Below are 18,904 nucleotides of genomic sequence, written 5' to 3'. Positions count from 1 at the left end.
TTTAGCATTTGTGCTACCTGCTGCTTGTACTTAGCGGTGTTGTAGTAGATTATCCAATGTAACGTCCCTAGCATATCTAGGAGGGCTAAGAGGCTCATAAGATGAATACACATTTTAGTTTGCTGGGATAAAGAATGTGCCTGGGTTAGATGGCTGTGGAATTACATAACAAATTTCTGATCATGCCAACCTGTCCTTGTCTCCAAGGAGCAGTTGTGTACATAGCCATACATAGAAAAAACAGTGTAGAAACACAATGGAAGAGTGTTATATTCTTACCACTTCAACAAGAATACTCATAAACATTGGGGAAAGCTTTTATTATGTTTGTCAGCTGTAGCCTAATAATAGAACAAAAAAATCCTAATCTTTTTGGAGTATTTCATGGGTATTAACTAAACTTGAAATCTAGAACACAACTAAGATTGTCTTCTAGATATGGAGGAAAAGTATTTTATGTAGATATTTTGAAGGTTTCAAGATGGTATGCACATGACTAAAGTGTTTAGTTTGATTCCAAGGAAACAAGAAACTCTTGGTGGTCATGGAAAAAGGATTTAAACAAACTGACAGTTTCCGATAATCGGAGAGTTTCCCTAGAGAGTAGTATGTTTTTGCCCAATTAGTACTCTGAAACATTATTTTTGTAGTTACAAAGCACCATGCAAATCTATCCTGCTAATCCACGGATGCTAATGATCATTACTATTATTTAATAGCATGACAGGTGGAGCCTGGAGCTATGAACACTTTTAATATGTATTATGCCATAAAGGTTTACTTGTTCTTAAAATTAAATGGTCAGAATATGTTGATCAGAAAATCTAGTATAGAGTGTCTGTCAGATCAGTGTTAATGATTGCTAGTGTGCTCCAAAACCAATGATGTCAGTTTTGCAGTATAAAAATTCGGTGTTATTCTGGAAAAGACCTTGCCCTTGGCTGTTGAATGTCACATGCAGTGTTCTGAATATGCACTGTGTAGTACAGGGCAAATCCAAAATGTGCATTACCGTATGCTACATTATCTTTACAATTTCTGCTTTGTTGATTCTGTTTTAGAACAATTACAAACAGTCAGTACAAATTTTAAAAGGCAAGTTCACACCCGTGAATTACTTTCAAAGGGAATCTGAGATGCTTTACAACACGTGTAAGGATATATGCTAGTTAGATGACAGCCACTGGGGAAAACTGAATGGAGCGTTCTTTGGTTTCCCTCTACACTGCTGGAGTCTTCTGAAGGTGACAGTGAGGGAGAACAAAGCATATGAGTCACTTCTACATCTCCTCCATTTTCTTGGAAATGCTTCTTGCTCACATGAGCACTCTTGGGTGCTAAGTAACTTCCGTGGATGGCCATATAATATAAAGTAATTTTTATTCAAGATAATCAAAATGTTGGAAAATAACTTGACTTTCAACTGTTTGGTGATGTATTTTCTTAATTTTAAATAACCTTCTTAATACCATGCATATTAATAATGGAGAGTCGTGTCCAATTTCCAGAATAAGAATCTATTTGGCTTCAATTTCATATAGTACATTTTTGGAGAGCAAAGAGATTTTTCAGGCTCACTTCTAACCCAGAATTTGTATCTTAGGATCTAGTTTCTTTACCATCTAATGACTATCTAGTTAGAGGATGTGTAGTCAGCAATATGAAATCTATGCAGGTAGTTGTGGGCATGTTGCTCTATGAACGGCATCCTCTGATAATCTACATATGCTGCAGGCACAATGAGAAAATTTGTAATTCTGAAGAATTAGATTCTGAAATTGTTTGTGACAGTATGAAATAGTAAAATTGCTGCCACATGAGAGTGAAAAGCACTTTATAGTATATTCACACACGAGAACTTGTTCTTGACCAGTTGGTCACCATGCTTTCTTAAAACTCTGGGTTTTTAACCATTTTTAAAATACAAACCTAATAATATCCTATTCATCAGATATTCTCATAATAATGGTGAAATACTCTGCATGTTTGAGCTTGAGCTCTCCAACATTTTAAGCTTGCATTTCTAGCATAAATTTACTGCATAGTGTAAGCTAAAATTAAAAATAGAAGACTAGTAAAATAAGAATGATCTCGCAGAATGAACAGCATATGATACCAACATTTTTTTCTCTGTCACCAGTGTTGCCTTTCTTCGCTAAACAATTGGGCTGTGGCTATAAAACTTTTGGGGATGCAGTGTCTTGATAACATTTTGACAAACGGTGGAGTACAGATCTAGAGTAAGTTTTATATGCCACGGCACAGAAGTACCACTGCCGCTGGAGTGACATTGTTCATTTAAGAGGCACCCATGTTTCTCTTGTGTGATGGCCCAGACTTGATTATTTATCTGTCACGGCATTACTTACAGGCTCACAGATTGATAGATTTGAAGGCCAGAAGGGACAAGTCTATCCATCTAGCCTGTCTTGGGTAACACAGCAATGGTTTACATTCAGCAGTGCCGTACCGGGTCCCAAGTTTTGATGTAGTTAAGCCACATCTATTAGAAAACCATCACATCTTGATTTGAAGAGATTCACAGAAAATGTGCCATTACTGGTAGGGAAACTTCCTAAGTGCCATAAAATGCTATAACCTTAATGTTAAAAAGTGTATCTAATTTCTAATTTATGCAGGGTAAACTTCCAGCCACTGGCACCTCTCTGTTAGCTAATTTAACTCTCCAAATCTTAAATCCTGCTGAGTGGTTGGCAGCTAACTGCACAGGTGGTCTCCACATTTCTTTAGGTTTTGTAGGATTTTGGTGCTAAAATGGTGCCTCTGTCTACAATTTTGTAGCTGCTTCAGAAACCATATTCTACAACTTCATCACAAACACTAGGGCTCCTTAATCTGTTTGAAGTTCAAATTAACTTATTGCATATAATTTGGAGGGAAAACATTTTTATGAAGTGCAGGACTACAATAACTGCATTCAGGCCAACACAAGACATCTTGTTTTCTTTGTGAAGTGTGTACCTCTTAAAGATGGGACAGCTGTGACTAAAGACAAAGGCAAAATTAAATAAAAGGAAGATATGCAGTGTGTTCAGTTCCATGCCCCAGTTTTATTCCCGCTATGCAAAAATTTTACTACTTATTGTCTTAAATCTGTACCCATGTGTTCAGTCATATGGCCAAAGAGAACAGCTTCCCCCTGTGCTATACTGGATTATTGCATACAGCTATATAATTGCCCACATCTGTCTACAAACTGCTTTACATCCGCATAAATCTGTACCCTTTCTTGCTGAAACAGGACAGGAATATTCTGATCTGTTTGTGAAAAATTCAAATGCCAGATATTCATCTGAATTTATTTTGAGTCATAATACCACACAGTGCAAACCTTGCAAAGAAGTCACATCTGAAAGTTACACATGCTATAAAAAATTAGTAATCTGCCTTTAAAAATGAAATTCTCAGTGTCTGATTTTTTAGAAGCACATGCTATGAATGCAAAAATACTAATTAAACCAATTAAAACACTTTAGGAGTACTCTGAAAGCAGGCACATAAAGTACTAATCCAATGTAAGGAAATAGTTTAAATACTTTGAATTTGCTGGTTTGTATATATATTTTTTTACCATAGCTAAATACATTAAAGCCTTTTTATCTTGAGAGTTGCAAGGATTCGTATCCTGTGTCTGTGCCTGAAAATAAGACAGGAGTTGGTTTTGCTGACCTGAGAAATCATTTACTAGGCATGATTCACCAAAAATTTGTTGTGGGAACTGAAGAAGTAACAGAGTTTTCTTCTCAACTTCAAACTTATTAAATAGTTTGTTGAGACTGTCGGGGTATGTAAAAGAGCTGCTGTCACTTTAGAGCAGACAGAACCAAAAAATACATGATTTCCTCAAATGAAATTCATGACTAGCGAATCAATTTCTATTAAAATAACCCAGTTCTGCATTTCAGAGATCAGGGAACTCCACGGGGTAAATTCAGCCAGTAGTTTGCATTATTGGTACATGAGCTCACTGGGCCAGGGCAGCTGAGTAGGAAAGATTTTCTTTCACTGATTAAGTACAGAAGCGACACTTCCCTGTCCTTCGAATCCTTTTGTTGCCTATATGAAAGCTGTACATATTGAGCTTAATTTTGAGGCCATGGACTCAGGTGTGGGTAACTTCCCTATGAATGGAAGAGAGGCCATGGGGTGCCAGAGAGCTGGGGACGGGCAGCAGGGCTGGTGGATGACTTCCCAACAACGAGGCCAGCAACATCCAGGGAAATTCCACGAAGCAAGATGAACGGATGGGAGAAGATGGGATGGAAAATGGATGGAGCAGCGTTAAGCACAGAAGAAGTGCCTTGGAGCTTTCAGAGTAGAACAAGTGGTTTGGGGTTAGGAATGATCTGGAAATCACTGTATGTACTGCCTAAATTGTGTGTCCCTGCTGGTGAAGAAAGTGACTGCCTTAGCCATATGTCACGTGGGAGATTTTCTACTTTCTTAAGCTACAAACACAAAAAAGAGAGCAGCACAGATCTAAGGAAAGATACCACAGCAAGATGTGTGTTCTGGGATGTCATTTTCCTGTCAGAGCACTATCACCTCTTGCACTATAGGCATTATGGAAAGATGTGAATATTTTCATTTAAGGGCCAGCCCTCAGGTATGTTTTGTTTCTAGACACCTGAAAACCTTTTCAAAATGTTTCATAAAAAAGAAAGGAAATGTGGCTTTATCAAACAGTAGGACAGCAATATTTTTTAATATATCTGTAAATTCCACGTTCCCCTAAGTAATGCTAGTACCTTGCACATCTGATCTTTCCCTAATTATCTGTGTCAAAAGCTGTAAATTATTTCTTGGTAGAAGACACAAAGTATTAAACCAGTGGTAGATTCTGGTATGTTATTTAAACACTGCTATCCTCATAGCTATGCACAACCAAATCCCTCCAGCGCTGTAATGAGCAAGGTAAACTTGGCCACTTGAAGTCCTGTTTTTTTAAAAGACTTTTATAAAAATATGTAGCCCCAGGGCTTTTAATTTTCTTGGTATATCTACCATACTTATCAGCTTTTGGTATTAAAGCATGCTGGAATAATTTTATAAAGGTTATTTTTTTTAAAGTTTTTGAATGTTACAAAGTAGACATCCCCCAAATATATAATTTACAATTCATGTCCATTAATGAAGCTGTCCTGTGGCCAGAAAACATGTGCGATAGTACTTTCCTTTTAAAACCATGCCAGTTCATCACCCTGAGTCATTTTTCGGTTTCTGTGATGAATGTGTTTTTCTGCAGAGGAGGCCTCAGAGTCTGCAGGCTGGCTGGGTCTTTCCTTCAGAGCATTTTCAATCCTAACCACTGCGGGAGTTGGGTGTCAGCAATCCTTTCCAGAAGCAACCTTAAAGTTTAGGACCAGGAGGAAAGAGCCCTGCTCATTTTAAGACAGAGTCTGATCCAGATATCCATTTCTCTTGATGGCAGTGATTACATGATATGGCTGTCTGTGATGAGGAGTTGATAGCCATGACTGTAGAATTAATGATTTCTTTCCATCCTGTTTTCCTAAAAGTGAGATAAATGGTGCCGCAATGAATTTTGCCCTTTGAAGGTCAGCGTATATCCTGCACATGAAACAAATCCTTGCCGTTCATGTTTTAGAAGAACAGTATTAACATTCATGAACGTTTCAACTTCAGCCACGTGATGAGCTTGGTTAACAGAAGTGCCAGCTGCCTATCTTTTCGGGGTACTTATTTCATTTCACAGAGCAAAGCAGTTTGTTTCTACGTGAGGTTTACCTTCTGTGGAAGTCTGTGAACAGGGTGACCAGGGGCAGTGGAAGCCATTTGCAGTACAATGTCATTTAAGCTCTGCTCAGAGAAGTCTGATCACCTTGATGCTGTAAACAGCTGCGAAATAAAGCAGGTGAACTCTTACGCCAGGGTCGCTGGTGTTGCTGAGATTGGTGCAGCGTGGGGCTGGCGCAGTTTTTCAGAGCTCCACAGTGTACTTGGTTCAAAGGTCGGGCTGGGAGCACTGCTTTGCAGGACTGAGAACTCCAGAGAAGCTCTCGGTCCTATATAGGATTTATTAAGCTCATTAAAATAACACCCAGTCCTAAATGAGCCGCAGCTTTGCTTAGCCTCTGTTGTGGCTCTTGCAGCTCACAGAGTGTGATTGCCTCGCACAATAGCAGCGAGAAGCCACAGATCGAAAGCAGCTGCCTCCATGTTTGAAAAGGGGAACGTTCTCCTCACAGCTCGCAGTTTCTGTCCCAGACGTGCTGCAGCTACTGGTTTACCCTAGTCAGAGACGTCTCTGTTTGAGTCAGAGCTTCGTGAAACCTTCTCAGAAATGGAGCTGAAGACCAGTCACTTCAAAAGAAAAAAACCCAACACACAACAAAATGACTGCAGAACGCTTTTGGTTCGTCCTGTCTCGCTCAGAGGCACTGCATCTGTTACTGCAAAGCCGAGTTACGTTCCTCTCTAATCAGAAGGGGAATGGGAGGCCTTGCTCTCAGTCCTGCAAGATCTGAGGCCGCTCACACAGCTCCTCAGCTAGCCCCGAGGCTTACTTCTAAATCTTGAATAAGTGATGCATCAAATATTAAATATCCAGTAGGCAATCCCAGATATCCCCTCGCTGCCTGTACGTATGTGTATTTAAATACACATCCAAACCAGACCTTGGTGATTTTCACTGCTAGACAACACGCTCGGTGCCTAACTGGGTCGGAAAGACCACTGCCGTGAGCCCGCGACTCACCAGCAGTGCTCATGATCTTGGGATGGCAATAGGAAGAAAGGCGGTTAGGAAAGTTCTGTGAGAGCTGTTCTGAGCTGCAGTAAAATCCAGAATTTATGTGGGAACCTAGAACTTCTGCAGAAGTTAGGCTAAGCTGGAAATTATATCAAGCACTTCAGGAATTCTGTCTTGGCTTGGGATGGAACAGCATTTCAGTGTTCTCCTTGGTTTGTGTACTGTACTTTGGACACATACCTTGAGATGGAGTACAGAAAATCAACGGGTGTATGCACTAAGCTGTAAGAGCAACGGAGATTGTATATCCAAAGTAAAAGGGTGGCTTACACATTTTAATGTAGCAGCACACAAGCCTTCTTTTCCTTAACACTAAGTAGGCTATAAGAGGAGCAGTTAATAGCACAGGAGAAAAACTGCATCATTCATGGTAAAAATGGAAGGTCCAGTTCATGTTAAAAAAAGACCTGCCTTTGTCTTCTAAACACAGCAGGTTGTCAGCGGTATTTGATATGAGTAAATGAAGCACAAAAAATAACAGCAGCACAGTCGCAGAACAATTCAAATCACAGCTCACAGCAGCTTGTCAATAAGTGGTAACCATGCACACACTTCAATATTTGATACCACTTCTAAGAGTGAGAAATGTGCTACCCCTGGCACTCACTGGAAACACTGTAAGTAATGTCACGTCAAAGAGCCAAAGCGTGGGACGGTCAAACAATGCAGGAAAAAGATCCAGCATCCTTTGTGTAGACTGACAGCAAAGCGAGGGGGTGTTATTCGGTTGGGAGTAACAGGAATCTTCCATCACGGCAATGCTCCCATCCCTGGGAGCATCCAAGGGGGATGGGGTTGTGGCAGCCTGGGCTGCTGGGAAGGGTCCCTGCCCACGGCAGGGGGTGGCACTGGGTCATCTTTTGTGTCCTTCCAACCCAAAAGGGGAAGCGGGGAAGGCAGGCGGGCAGCCAGGCCGCTTCCAGCAGCACCAGAACATCCTTGGCTGAGCGAGGACACGAGAGGGGCTGTGCACACTGCTGCTGTGCTCCCCGGCTGCTGTCAGGGTGCTCGGGCATCCCACCCGGCACAGGCTGATGCTGTGCTCGTCTGTCAGTTCCCCCAAAAGCGTGAACGTCCCGCTAGTGTGTACACAGCAGCACGGCAGCTTCTAAAATACTAAAAAACCTGATGCCAAAGAGGTGAAGCTGATACCTGTTGCTTCTTTCAGTTTGCTGATAATTTTGTCATTGTTTCCGTAGTATGGTGTGTTTTGCCAGCTATACACTGAGTATAGCTATAATGCATCATTATTATTTATCTGTAGCATACAGCAGTATTAGGTAAGTAATAGTCACTGTTCGGGTAAAACACTGTCATGCTCCCTGTCATCTGTACTAATCATCTTTTTGCTGACTATTACATCAGTTCTGATATTTCCGCACAGAAGTAAATTACAAGCCAGTGGTAACACCGAATTACACAAGACTGGAAGTTGCTTTTCAACTTTTCACATTTTGGGAGTAAGAACAACTTGAGCTTGTGCACCCAACCTCTGTTACAGTCCAGTCCACAGTTACTGCAGCAAAATTGTGTTGTTCCTTTATCAGTCATAATTGCCATGACTTATTCCTTCATGAACTTCCAGCTTATTTCCCCTGCAGACACATGGAAACATTTTAGTACATGAATGTAGTTTACCCTACAATTCCTTGTACTTACTGTGTGATCCAAAACTTCTCCACCTCCTTTCCTATATGGATTGTATTCCCATTTAATTTAAAGCCATGCTGTTATCTCATACTGTTGGTGAACCTAGAAGGTCGTTACTTCCTCTGCTCATTTAGAGGCAAATTCAACCACTTCAATCCAATTCAATCCAAAGGCAGCTTTCTTATGGTCTATCCTCCTAAATCTGCACATTCATTGCTGCATCGGATTCAACTATTCCTTCCTTACATTAACCACCAAAGAAACTTTGTGATCAACATTGTTGCATTCTGTATTTAGCAGGAATTCCTCAGCACTTCTCCTGTGAGATTTCCTGTGCTAAACAACCTGATAACCTATTGCAAAAAGATTTCTGAAAAAACAAATTAATCAGGTGTATTAATGTATTAATGTATTTTGCAACAGTCCCTTCTCCAAAAAAGTGAAATGATTTAACAGCTAAAAAAAATTATTAGAAAAATTTAGCTTTGTAACATTTCAATTGAAGTCCATTAGCATAATCATGCAAATGCTACAAAGTAGTCTTAAAAAAACTATATAATGTGATATTCTGTTTTGTAATTCTGCTCTTATGACTAAGAGCAATAAGATTTATAAGCAAAGCTCTTTCCTTTGTAGTTAGCCTGACATCTGAGAACAGTTTAAAATACCACTGCTCACTGCAGAGTGCTAAGTGATGTCAAGAAAAAGTTAGTATTTGTGTATATGAAAGGATATAACAAGATGAGCTCGTCAGTTAAAGATTAGACTGTTTGCATCTAAGTGTATTAGTAATCACCATTTCGGGGAAAAAACAAACAAACAAACAACAAAACACACAAAACAAAGAAAAAAATTACACCACATAGCAACTTTTTGTGTTTGTTAGATGTTGGTGGCTTTTTAATATATATTCAGGCAAGCCCTTAAAGACTGATGAGCATTAACAATCCCGTACAGCACTAGGGAAGTCTATGAAGACTACTGAAAAATTTAGTTAAAAGTTGTGAACAAACTGTTTTAGATGCTACTTTTCTTATGGAAGTGAAAGCTATTTTTATTCATAAGAAACAATTACATTAATATAACTTTCTAGTAAGACTCTCTTAAGAAATTCCCTGATTCTGTGCATTTACTCAAGTGGTTTTTAGTATATCCTTACCCCTTTACCCCAGTTCTTACACACAGCTATGGCAGTGAGCCAACGCTTCGTTTTTATTCTGCATGTTTGTTTTGATGTTACTTCATCACCTCCTCCATCCTCCTAGTCTTCAGTTTGCTCCTTCCACCTGTTGTATCTTGTTGGGAGCCTGGACTGAGAGGTTTCTAAAACAGAAAGTGACCTTTTCTGCATCAGGGAGTGACCCACTATTCTGATTTGTCCTTTCGTGTGTAAGGATACTAATTAGCAATGATTAGCAATTAGAATACCAGAACACAACTTGTAAGGCAAGTATGTTTGTGATCTCTACAGACCGCATCAACATCTTAATCAATACCCATGTTTGTTTAATGACTGTGGTATGTACGAACCTAAGAAGTACCACACAAGGTCAGACTAAAGGTCCACTAGCTCCATGCTGTGTATATTCCGATAGAAGTTGATACTGGATGCTTAGGAAAATAGAATCTATAGAGTACATGCTGCCTTTGCTCTTCCCTCCTGGCTTCTTATAATTAGCAGTTTAAGGATTTCTTTGTACTGAAAGGTATAAAAGGATCTAGCCTCCAAGAGGCTGCTGCACCATTCTTCGAAACCATTTATAGTTTTGACTTCCACAACACCCTGTGACAAAGAGTTCCACGCTTTAACTACTGCGAAGAAGTAGTTCTTTGTCTCAGCCCTCTGCCTGATCGTTTCGTTTGCTGCGTGCCTTTTCTTGCGCAATGAGAAATAGCATTCATCGCTGGATTAACTAATCATCCTCCATTTGTCTTTTCCACAGTCCTCCACAATTCATATCTTCCACGATCACTTCTGCCAGCCAGAAAGTTGCCATAAGGTGTCTTTTCACCGACAGCCACTCGGTGCCCTTCTGCCCTCCTTTCTGAAGCGGGTGCAGCTCTGCAGATGTGAGTGCACAATGGCATTCCCCAGTGACACGAAGACGACCATCTTCTGTTTCATTCTCAATGGCTTTTATAAAAACACGCAGAATTCTGCTTGCCTGAGGTTTGCCTCCGATAAGCAGCACTCTGGCCCCATCCTCTGGGCACCCTTTCAGAGCTGGAACACATTTTTTGGTTTAGTTTCACCTGAAGGGAAGTGGTCACTGCTCAGTAAGGCTGTTCTGTGATGCAGATGCAGGTGTGAGCTCATGGAGAGACTCACTTCAAAAGCAGGCACCTGATCCAAATTAAAATACTAATGTAGACACACCCAAAGCCTTTCCACAATGATTCCAAGATATCTCCTGAATAGTAACGGCTTCTTCAAGGCTCATTGTTATGCAGGTATAGTCAGGATTAGTTTTCCTTTGATCATTAGCTTGCATTTATAAACACTGAGTTTCAGCTGCTGCCATCCAGCTCTTCACTGTCAACCTTTCTTTTGACAGTGCTAATAATAATTTATAGATTATCAGCAACAAATGTGGTTACTTTCAATAGCTGAGGAGTCTGTTGTACAGCACAGGTCTTGGTACTGATATTTGGAAACCCTGATATTTGTAACTGCCCTTTACCGCTTCCTTTCCCTGAACCAGGCTGCCCAAGAGACAGCCAACCCTTTGGGACTACAGCTTTGTTTAATTAGCTCCTTGGGGTTCTTACCAGAAGGGTTTTTAAAAATCCATTTGCAGTGGCCATAGACATCCCTATCCACTTTTTCTTCGACTCCAAGAGTTCTGTGAGACATGACCTATGTCTAAAAATTTATGGTAACTCTTCTCCAAACCAAGGCATCCTCACATGTATCTGCAGATTGTACTTCCTTCTACAGGTGCTACTAATTGGCATACAATATAGCTGAGAATTGGTGGTCTGTAGTCCCTTGTGCCCCTTCTTAATCCATCAAGTGTTAAGCACCTGTCAGTGGCTATATGTTTATAAGATGGTTTCAAATAAAACCCACAAATCTAAATGAACGCAGTGAAGTGCCTTATGGAAGAGAATATCCTCATTGTCCTTCTTTTGCCCTTCTGAAGGAATGGGCAGGGACTTCTGTGGGTGGCCCTTGAGAAATCTAGCAAAGCCTGAATGGGACAACAGCTGTTTTTTAAAGAAAAGTGTACTTCTGATAGATGTTTTCAATACTGGTTTTGTTTTAGTGCTGTGCTGTAGTCTACTGATCATGTTGCTACCATTTACAATTCTGCTGGAGTCATCTTTCTTTGGTAAGCCAGAAGAATTTTTTTTTTCCTACACAGATCCATCATATCAAATTATTGTGCAAGTTTTTAGAAACATAACAGATTTCCAACAATATTTTACATTATGACTGATAATGAGACAGTATTGAAATCTACATGTTCTCTATGTAATAGAAGAAAACAGATTGAAGTGTGTTGCCTTTCAGCTCTGCAATATTACCATTCTAAAGTTTTGATAATAAACAAAGAGTGTGATGCTGTTATTCAATGGGCCAAAAGGACAATTTTCATTTTGTCAAAACCAGAATATTTTCATTTGCATAAACATGAAGTGAGACATCTTCTATACACCCCACTACTGGTTGCCCTACACTGCAAATATTTCTTGTTAAATTGCTTGATGTATTCTGTCCTAATCATTTAGGCATCAGGAACAATTACATAGTTAATGAATATATATATTTTTTGCCAATGTCAAAATGCCAGTGTCACAAAACATGTTGCAGAAAATTTCTGAAAAATATATGGGTAAGGAGGAACAACAAAAAGGGATTGCACTGACGAAAACATACAGAGCCAAGAAACTGTAATACTGCTAAATGTCAAATGAATGGACAAAGAAATGCTATTTACAGCATAGCTGGCCATCACAATTACTCCATTGACAAAAAAAAAAAAGCCAATTTATTTCAATATTAGATCACATTTAAATTTTGCCATTATTTAAACTAGTCTCTCTCTAAACATTTTAGCTTTCAGAAACAATAACTAAACAATGAGTTTATTGCCAGCTTTTAATTTTGAACCAAAGACCAAAGCCAAAGGAAAACACTGTATTTGTCATTCAGAAAGCATTGCAAACGTTTATCTTTAATTGTTTTAATCTTCTGTTAGCTATAAACCCTGAAATTGGTCAATGAAGGGAAGCACGTTTAGTGCCATTGCTTTGCTTGGGGGGAAAGTCTTTGCATGTTTAAGCCTTCGAGGGTGATACAGAGCATATTTTCAGTAGTCTTTCCAAAGGGGAGCATTCTTGTAACATGCATCTTGAGATAAACTACACTTGATCCAGATAAAGCACTTTGTAACGATCAGGGTTGTAAGAAAATTGCCACATGCATAAGAAATCGATTGGTGTTTGGTATCCCCAAAATACACCCAGCAGTTTCCAGTGTAATAAGGAAGTTGGAGTAGTGGTAACAGTGACGTTGTAGGTAAACAAGACAGTCATTATGGGCAGTGTAATGTTCCATATGCAGCTCGATGCTGGAATTTCTTAGTAAGATAATGAATATTGCTGGAGTTACCCAGTTATGCTTTTGAAACTCACTCAGCATCATTATTTAGAGAAATGCAAGACCCATGCAGAAGGCACCTCAGGTTAACTGTTTTTTATTGGCACTATACCTCCATTTAATGTATCGTCCAGTTTAGGATTAAAGAATACTGTCTGCACTGCAGATTGCACCTAATTTGGACAGTCCTGTAAACTTCCATCAGGCAGCAAGATTTCTACCTGCTGTGAACAATGCTGCTCACAGGTTACCTTATTTGGGCTACAGTTGGCTTCAGAAAATTGACTTTGTTAACAATTCAATGACAACGGGTAGGTAAATAGCTGAGTCTTCAAAATACTCGTTAGTAAAGCTTTTCCACTTAAAAAAAAAAAAAAAAAAAAAAAAAAACAACAGAAGATGAATAAAAGAAATAAAGATGTTAATTACAGATGACCAGGTACTCAGCTGGTGGGAACAAACCCAGCATTACCAAATCCATGGCCTCCCATTCTACAGCAGGAGCAGATGCTTAACTCTGTTCTACCTCCCCCAGATCCCACCTCAGCCACTGCCTTCTGCTTGTAAAATGTCAGGTTTCTTCAACATGGAATTGTTGTGTCAATAAAGAGGTTGATTTAAATTGGGAAATTATAGTGTTTAATTAAATATACTGTTTTTTTTTTTTTTGTTTGTTTTGTTTTGTTTTTTGCTAGTCACCTCTGCTTTAGAAGGTACATGCATGAAACACTTCAACATAGATTTCTGCTTTCCAGTAGGGTTCTGTAAGCAGGATTGTGTTTCTCCTAAAAATGTCTCAGTTGAAAGAGATGCAAGATGGAAACAATAGTGCTCAAAAACCTATATTTGTAAACTTCACTTTGGTAGACCAAAGATTTTTTTCTAGGCTCTACATCTGCAAACCAAACCTAGCATCCAAAAGTTCAGTTCTCTGATTTGCATGTCTCCACATGTCATAACGACTCAGCAGGCCAGACCATGCCATTGCTATCTTCAAGTGTTGACTTTGCTGGTACCTGAGTGCAGGTATAAGTGAGAGATGTTGCAACTCACCTGGAAATAGATTATCTTTCTGGTGGATCACATAAGCTAAAGTAAACGGCGGCTCATTCTTACACAGCTAAGATTTAACTGAAACCTGTCACTGAGGTGGACGAGCCTCCTTCCAATGGGCATTGTAGCATTTCAGTAAGAAGATAGTATTTTTTAAAACGTCACACTTTCCTAAACAGAGTAACACTTTAATGCAAAAATTGCTCAGTTTAAAGAATGATTTTATTACTGTGATCCAGAAATATATGCATGTGACAGTCCCCTTCAGAGACTGAGCTATAATCTTTAGATCACTTACCTACAGTGGTGTAATATAATCTGACACCATGTTAAAAGAAGACTTCAGATTTCAACATCGTTGTCACTGAATGTCTAATTGTGTTTATTATATATAAAACCCCAAAATATTAAATAAAGAAGAGCAAAGTCAGCTTCATGAGCATCTCTGTGATACTGATAACTGATTCATATATTCATCAATAAAATAAAATTTTATTGCACTAAGCAGGATGGTCCGTGTTAGGAAAAATAAACTTAGGTACACTGTTCATACTGATTTTATTTTTTCCTTTCAAGCCATCTTACATATTTTTTAATAGCAGAACCTTTGTGAAAAAAGTATTTGTGTTAAGATAATGTGGGAACTAAATTCAAGATGGAGAATACAAAATATTACCTCAAGTCACTGACAACAACTTAAATGTGAATCAACAAATTTGGTATTTAAGAATAAATACATTACCCTTTCTGTTGGTTACCAGAATTGAAAAGGATTTCCTATCAACACATCCAACAATGTATTTAAATCATAAAGCAAAATAGGGCTGTCTTCCTAAAGGCCACTATGAATAAATACCCTTTTGTGAGTCCTTTATTTTTAGTTTGCTATTTCTAAGGAATATGCAGCATAGCTCTTTAATATTTAACAGGTCATCTCTTACAAGAAAGAAGAAAAAAAAAGGAATATTCCATGGCTCTTACCTGCCCACAAAAGCTTGAAGTCATAAGAATATGGAATTCAAGCAATTCAAAACTAGTATTTTATATAGCCTGGAAATTACACTGAAGTACATATATATTTGTTACTGTTAAAGGAAAATAAATATATAGTTACTTAAAAATAAAAACATTGAAACTAATACCAACCTTCTAACATTTAATGGAAGGAACTCTCTTTTGATGTAAGGTGTCTTGGTTCTAATACACAAATCTAGAACTGACTACCAGTAAACAGAACTCCCAATGGGTGTTCTTTAGCTTCTGGAATAAATTGGGAACTGCATTATGGTTCTAAAAGAAATTTAATCAGAGGTATTTCAGGTGATCAGAAGTTATTTTTAATTGGAGAAAGGCACCCAGTTAACTAGACACTGAGGTTATTTCATCTGTGGTCTTAATTTGCATGAATATACAGATACTCGGTGAATTCATCTTTAAATTGGAAAGGTTAAAAAGTTTTTTAAAAGAACATAGCAGTAAAAAAACATAATTGATGACCTGACAGGATTAATATGAACATCTATTTCCAAAACTTAAAATGTTAAATTCAAGTTTCTTGAGCGTCACCAACATACAAGAAGTTAGCAGAAGTAATACAAAGTGTACTTTTAAAATCTGCTTTATCATGACTCCTAAATCAAGATTGGCTGTAACAAACATAATTGTGCAGCCAGTATTAAAGACTCTCAGTTGCAGAGGTATTCATTATTGTTGACTTGTTTGCTGAGGTTCAGTAAGAATCCTTGAAGGACTCAGATATTACTAACAGAGTCAAAAGAGAATCAGAAGTGTAGTACACCTGGGGGATATTACCATAAGCCCAGCATCACTGTTATACCAACAGCCCCAATAAATTTCAAGCTGAAGTCCTGAAGTTGTTCAGGGGTCATCTACATAACATTTTACTTGTGCAGGAGGACAGAAGAGTGGTGTATCCAAGCAAGAAAGGTGTCAGCTCTTTGTGAAGACACAAAGCACTACATCTCATCTGCTAACTGGCACAGAACATCCCAGTTTTAAGAGGTTCTTTCTAAACTGTGCCTCTGATGAGGTTGGTTGGTTGGGGACAGGAAGGTGGAGGGAGGCCATACTGAGTCATTTTTAAAATGAAGCCACAGTCTGCAAACTTGTGACCTGTTACACATACAAACTCTTCCAGCTTTCTTGACATTTTCTATGACCTCAGTTATGGAGAACTTCACAGTGGAGATGCGAAATGTAGCTGGGCTGATAAGCTAAGACCTGCACATACTTTTTCCCCAACGTCTTTGACATGTAGATGAAGATTTTTACACCAGGACCAGCTGAGAAGGTTGTATCTCAGACACCTCAAGCAAGAAAGGCACAGCCATGCTCCCACTTACCTGTTCTGGTGGATACAATTCTACCACATGACACAAAGATAAGCAAAAGTAGTTCACGTGAAGCAACAAAGAAAGGAAGTGATTCAGAGCCTTCAGACCACAACACTAACAATTCACATTCATCCATACGAATGCCTGCAGAGTACCGGGCACAAAACTGCCTGCAACCTGGGCTCCGAGCCTGCCCTCTCGCAGAACACCTCCACACCAGGCTACTGCTTGAGCAACACCACCCGTATGCCAAGCAGCAGTACTCAACACACAGCCCACATCCAACTGCCAAATGCCATCACCTTCTAATAAGGCAAAGATCATTAAAAAAAAAAAAAAGAGTAGATTTTAAAAATAATGAGTAGGAGCTAAAACACCGTGGCTACCATTAACCCAAGAGGTATTAGTTTTATTTCTTTTCAGAACTAACCAAAACATCTCATGAAAACTGAGACAAGACCAAGCAGAGATCCTCTACACATCCCAGAAGTTACTGATACAAAATTGTATCACTAAGTTTCTCTGGTCAAAGTTGTTCTTCACAGAACTCCCACTGGCTACACTGGAGCCCCGACTGCAATACAGTTGACATGCAATAGCCTTAAAATTACAAAGTAACATGACAGAGATCGCAAAATGGTGGGGAAAAGGTCAATGGTACTATTCAAATCATCATGTGCTTCTGATCATTTAACACCACTTAGGAGAGCATAAGTGCTTTCCACTTCAAAGGTCTGTGTCCCACTCAGTAAAATAAAGTCCTAATAGAGCAGTGTCATCCTATAACTACGACCTTTGTCAGAGACTCTGAAAGACCACGACGAAGCACAATGCATCTACACGAAACCTGCCGGATCCTCCAGTTCTCGCTCTGAGGACCTACACCACATCACCAACCAGACTCAAAGTCCGACCAGGTCCGCAGCAGCGGTTGCTGCACACCCAAGCACACGGCGATGCCTTGGCAGCACTTGAGCACCGGCTGGAAGGCGATCGGCTCCCAGCCCTCGAGCCACGCGCTCTGGACACCCAGGGCACGAGTGGCTGTGTCACCAGCAGTCGTGGTGCCCTGCAGGGTGCTCTAGACCAAGATCTGGCGTGGGACACCCAGTCCTTTCTGCTGTGCTTGGCTGGCAGAGCTCCACGCCGCTTCCATTTGCCGGCACTGGGTATTTAACACACCTGGGGTCCGCTCCCTCTCATTTTTTAATCCCCGCTTCCTCCCTTCTTCTCCGGCACGCTCAGGGCGGCCAGACTCGTCCAAGGAGTCCGGGCGCTACAACTGGGTGCCTGAGGCCAAAATCCGCCCGGGGCCGGCCTCCTGCCCCCCTCCTGCCCCCCACCTGGGCTGCGGGGGGCCGGGGGCACCTCACCTCGCCCCCCGGCCGGAGCGGGGCCGCAACCAACTTGGCGGGGCCGGGGCCGCCCCGCAGAGCTCCGCAGAGCCCCGCACGGCCCCGCAGAGCCCCACACAGCCCCACACAGCCCCGCAGAGCCCCGTCCAGCCCCGCTCCCCCGGCCGCCGCCCCCCGGGGGCGAGGTGAGGCGACCTGGCGTCGGCTCCTGCACTTTGCACGGCGGGCGCGGAGCCGCCTCCATCCCTGCGCCTCCCGGCAGCGCCAGGGCGCATTTTTTCGCACTAATCTGCACATTCAGCACGTCCAGAGCGCCTGCGACTTTACCTGGACTTTCTCCACTCTCCGGGCTCATCGCACTGCGATCACCTCCCCATCCTACCGCTAACTCTCGCTCTCCTTCACTCCTTCCTCCTTCCCTCTCGCAAGGCCTGCTAAGACCGAGCCCGATGGAAAGTAGAGAGAGAGAAAGAGAAAGAGGCAGAGGGAAGGGAGGGCAGCCGCTCCATCCCTCCCCCCCCCCCCCCGCCACACACGCCAGCCCTTTTCCCCCCACCCCAGCCCTTCCCTCGGCGATTTCCTCCGCTCTTCGGCAACTGAGGGGGCTCCCAAACGCTGCCCTCCGCGGCGCCCCCCCGCCGCCCGCCCGCCCCGCGGCCCCCCGCTACCTCGTAGAGGTCCCCCGAAGCCATGCTGGGGTGCGGGACCGGGCTCCTCCGCGCCGTCTCCCCTTCTCTCCACCTCTCCCGCTCCCCCTTCTCTCTGTTGAGTAAACTGTGTTTTGCAGAATGACAGGCTTCGGGGCTGGCTGTGCGCAGAATCAGAGGCGAGGAGAGGCAGAGAGGCAGGCGGCGGGGCTGGCGTAACCACCACCAGCAGCAGCAGCAGCGGCGGCGGCAGCAGCTCGGGCGCACAGCGCCCAGAGCCGCGTCTCCCCCGCGGCGGGGCCGGCACCCACCTCCTCGCACCCCCCTCCCCGGCCTCGCCCGACTCCCCCCTCACCCGCCCGGGGGGGGCCCCGGCACGGCTCCCCCTTTACCCCCCGCCAGGGAAAGTCCCGGGGCCGTTCGGAGGGCGGCCTCCTCTTTTGCTTTCC

At 41.6% G+C, this 18,904-nt stretch overlaps 1 protein-coding gene across 1 annotated transcript in view; it reads right to left on the bottom strand.

Moving 5' to 3' along the window:
• The window catches only part of CDYL2 (chromodomain Y like 2), a 56,822-nt gene extending 38,211 nt beyond the window's left edge, over positions 1–18,611 (bottom strand). The window contains exon 1 of the mRNA XM_032195656.1: positions 18,477–18,611. Within this exon, the coding sequence (XP_032051547.1) occupies positions 18,477–18,500 (24 nt within the window). The 5' untranslated portion in view covers positions 18,501–18,611. The remainder of the gene's footprint in view (positions 1–18,476) is intronic.
• Positions 18,612–18,904: the final 293 nt, after the last annotated feature.

The sequence above is a fragment of the Aythya fuligula genome, chromosome 12, assembly GCF_009819795.1.
Source record: "Aythya fuligula isolate bAytFul2 chromosome 12, bAytFul2.pri, whole genome shotgun sequence".
Taxonomy (NCBI): Eukaryota; Metazoa; Chordata; class Aves; order Anseriformes; family Anatidae; genus Aythya; species Aythya fuligula.
Note: the sequence above shows the minus strand (reverse complement) of the source record. Positions and strands in the feature narration are given on the sequence as shown.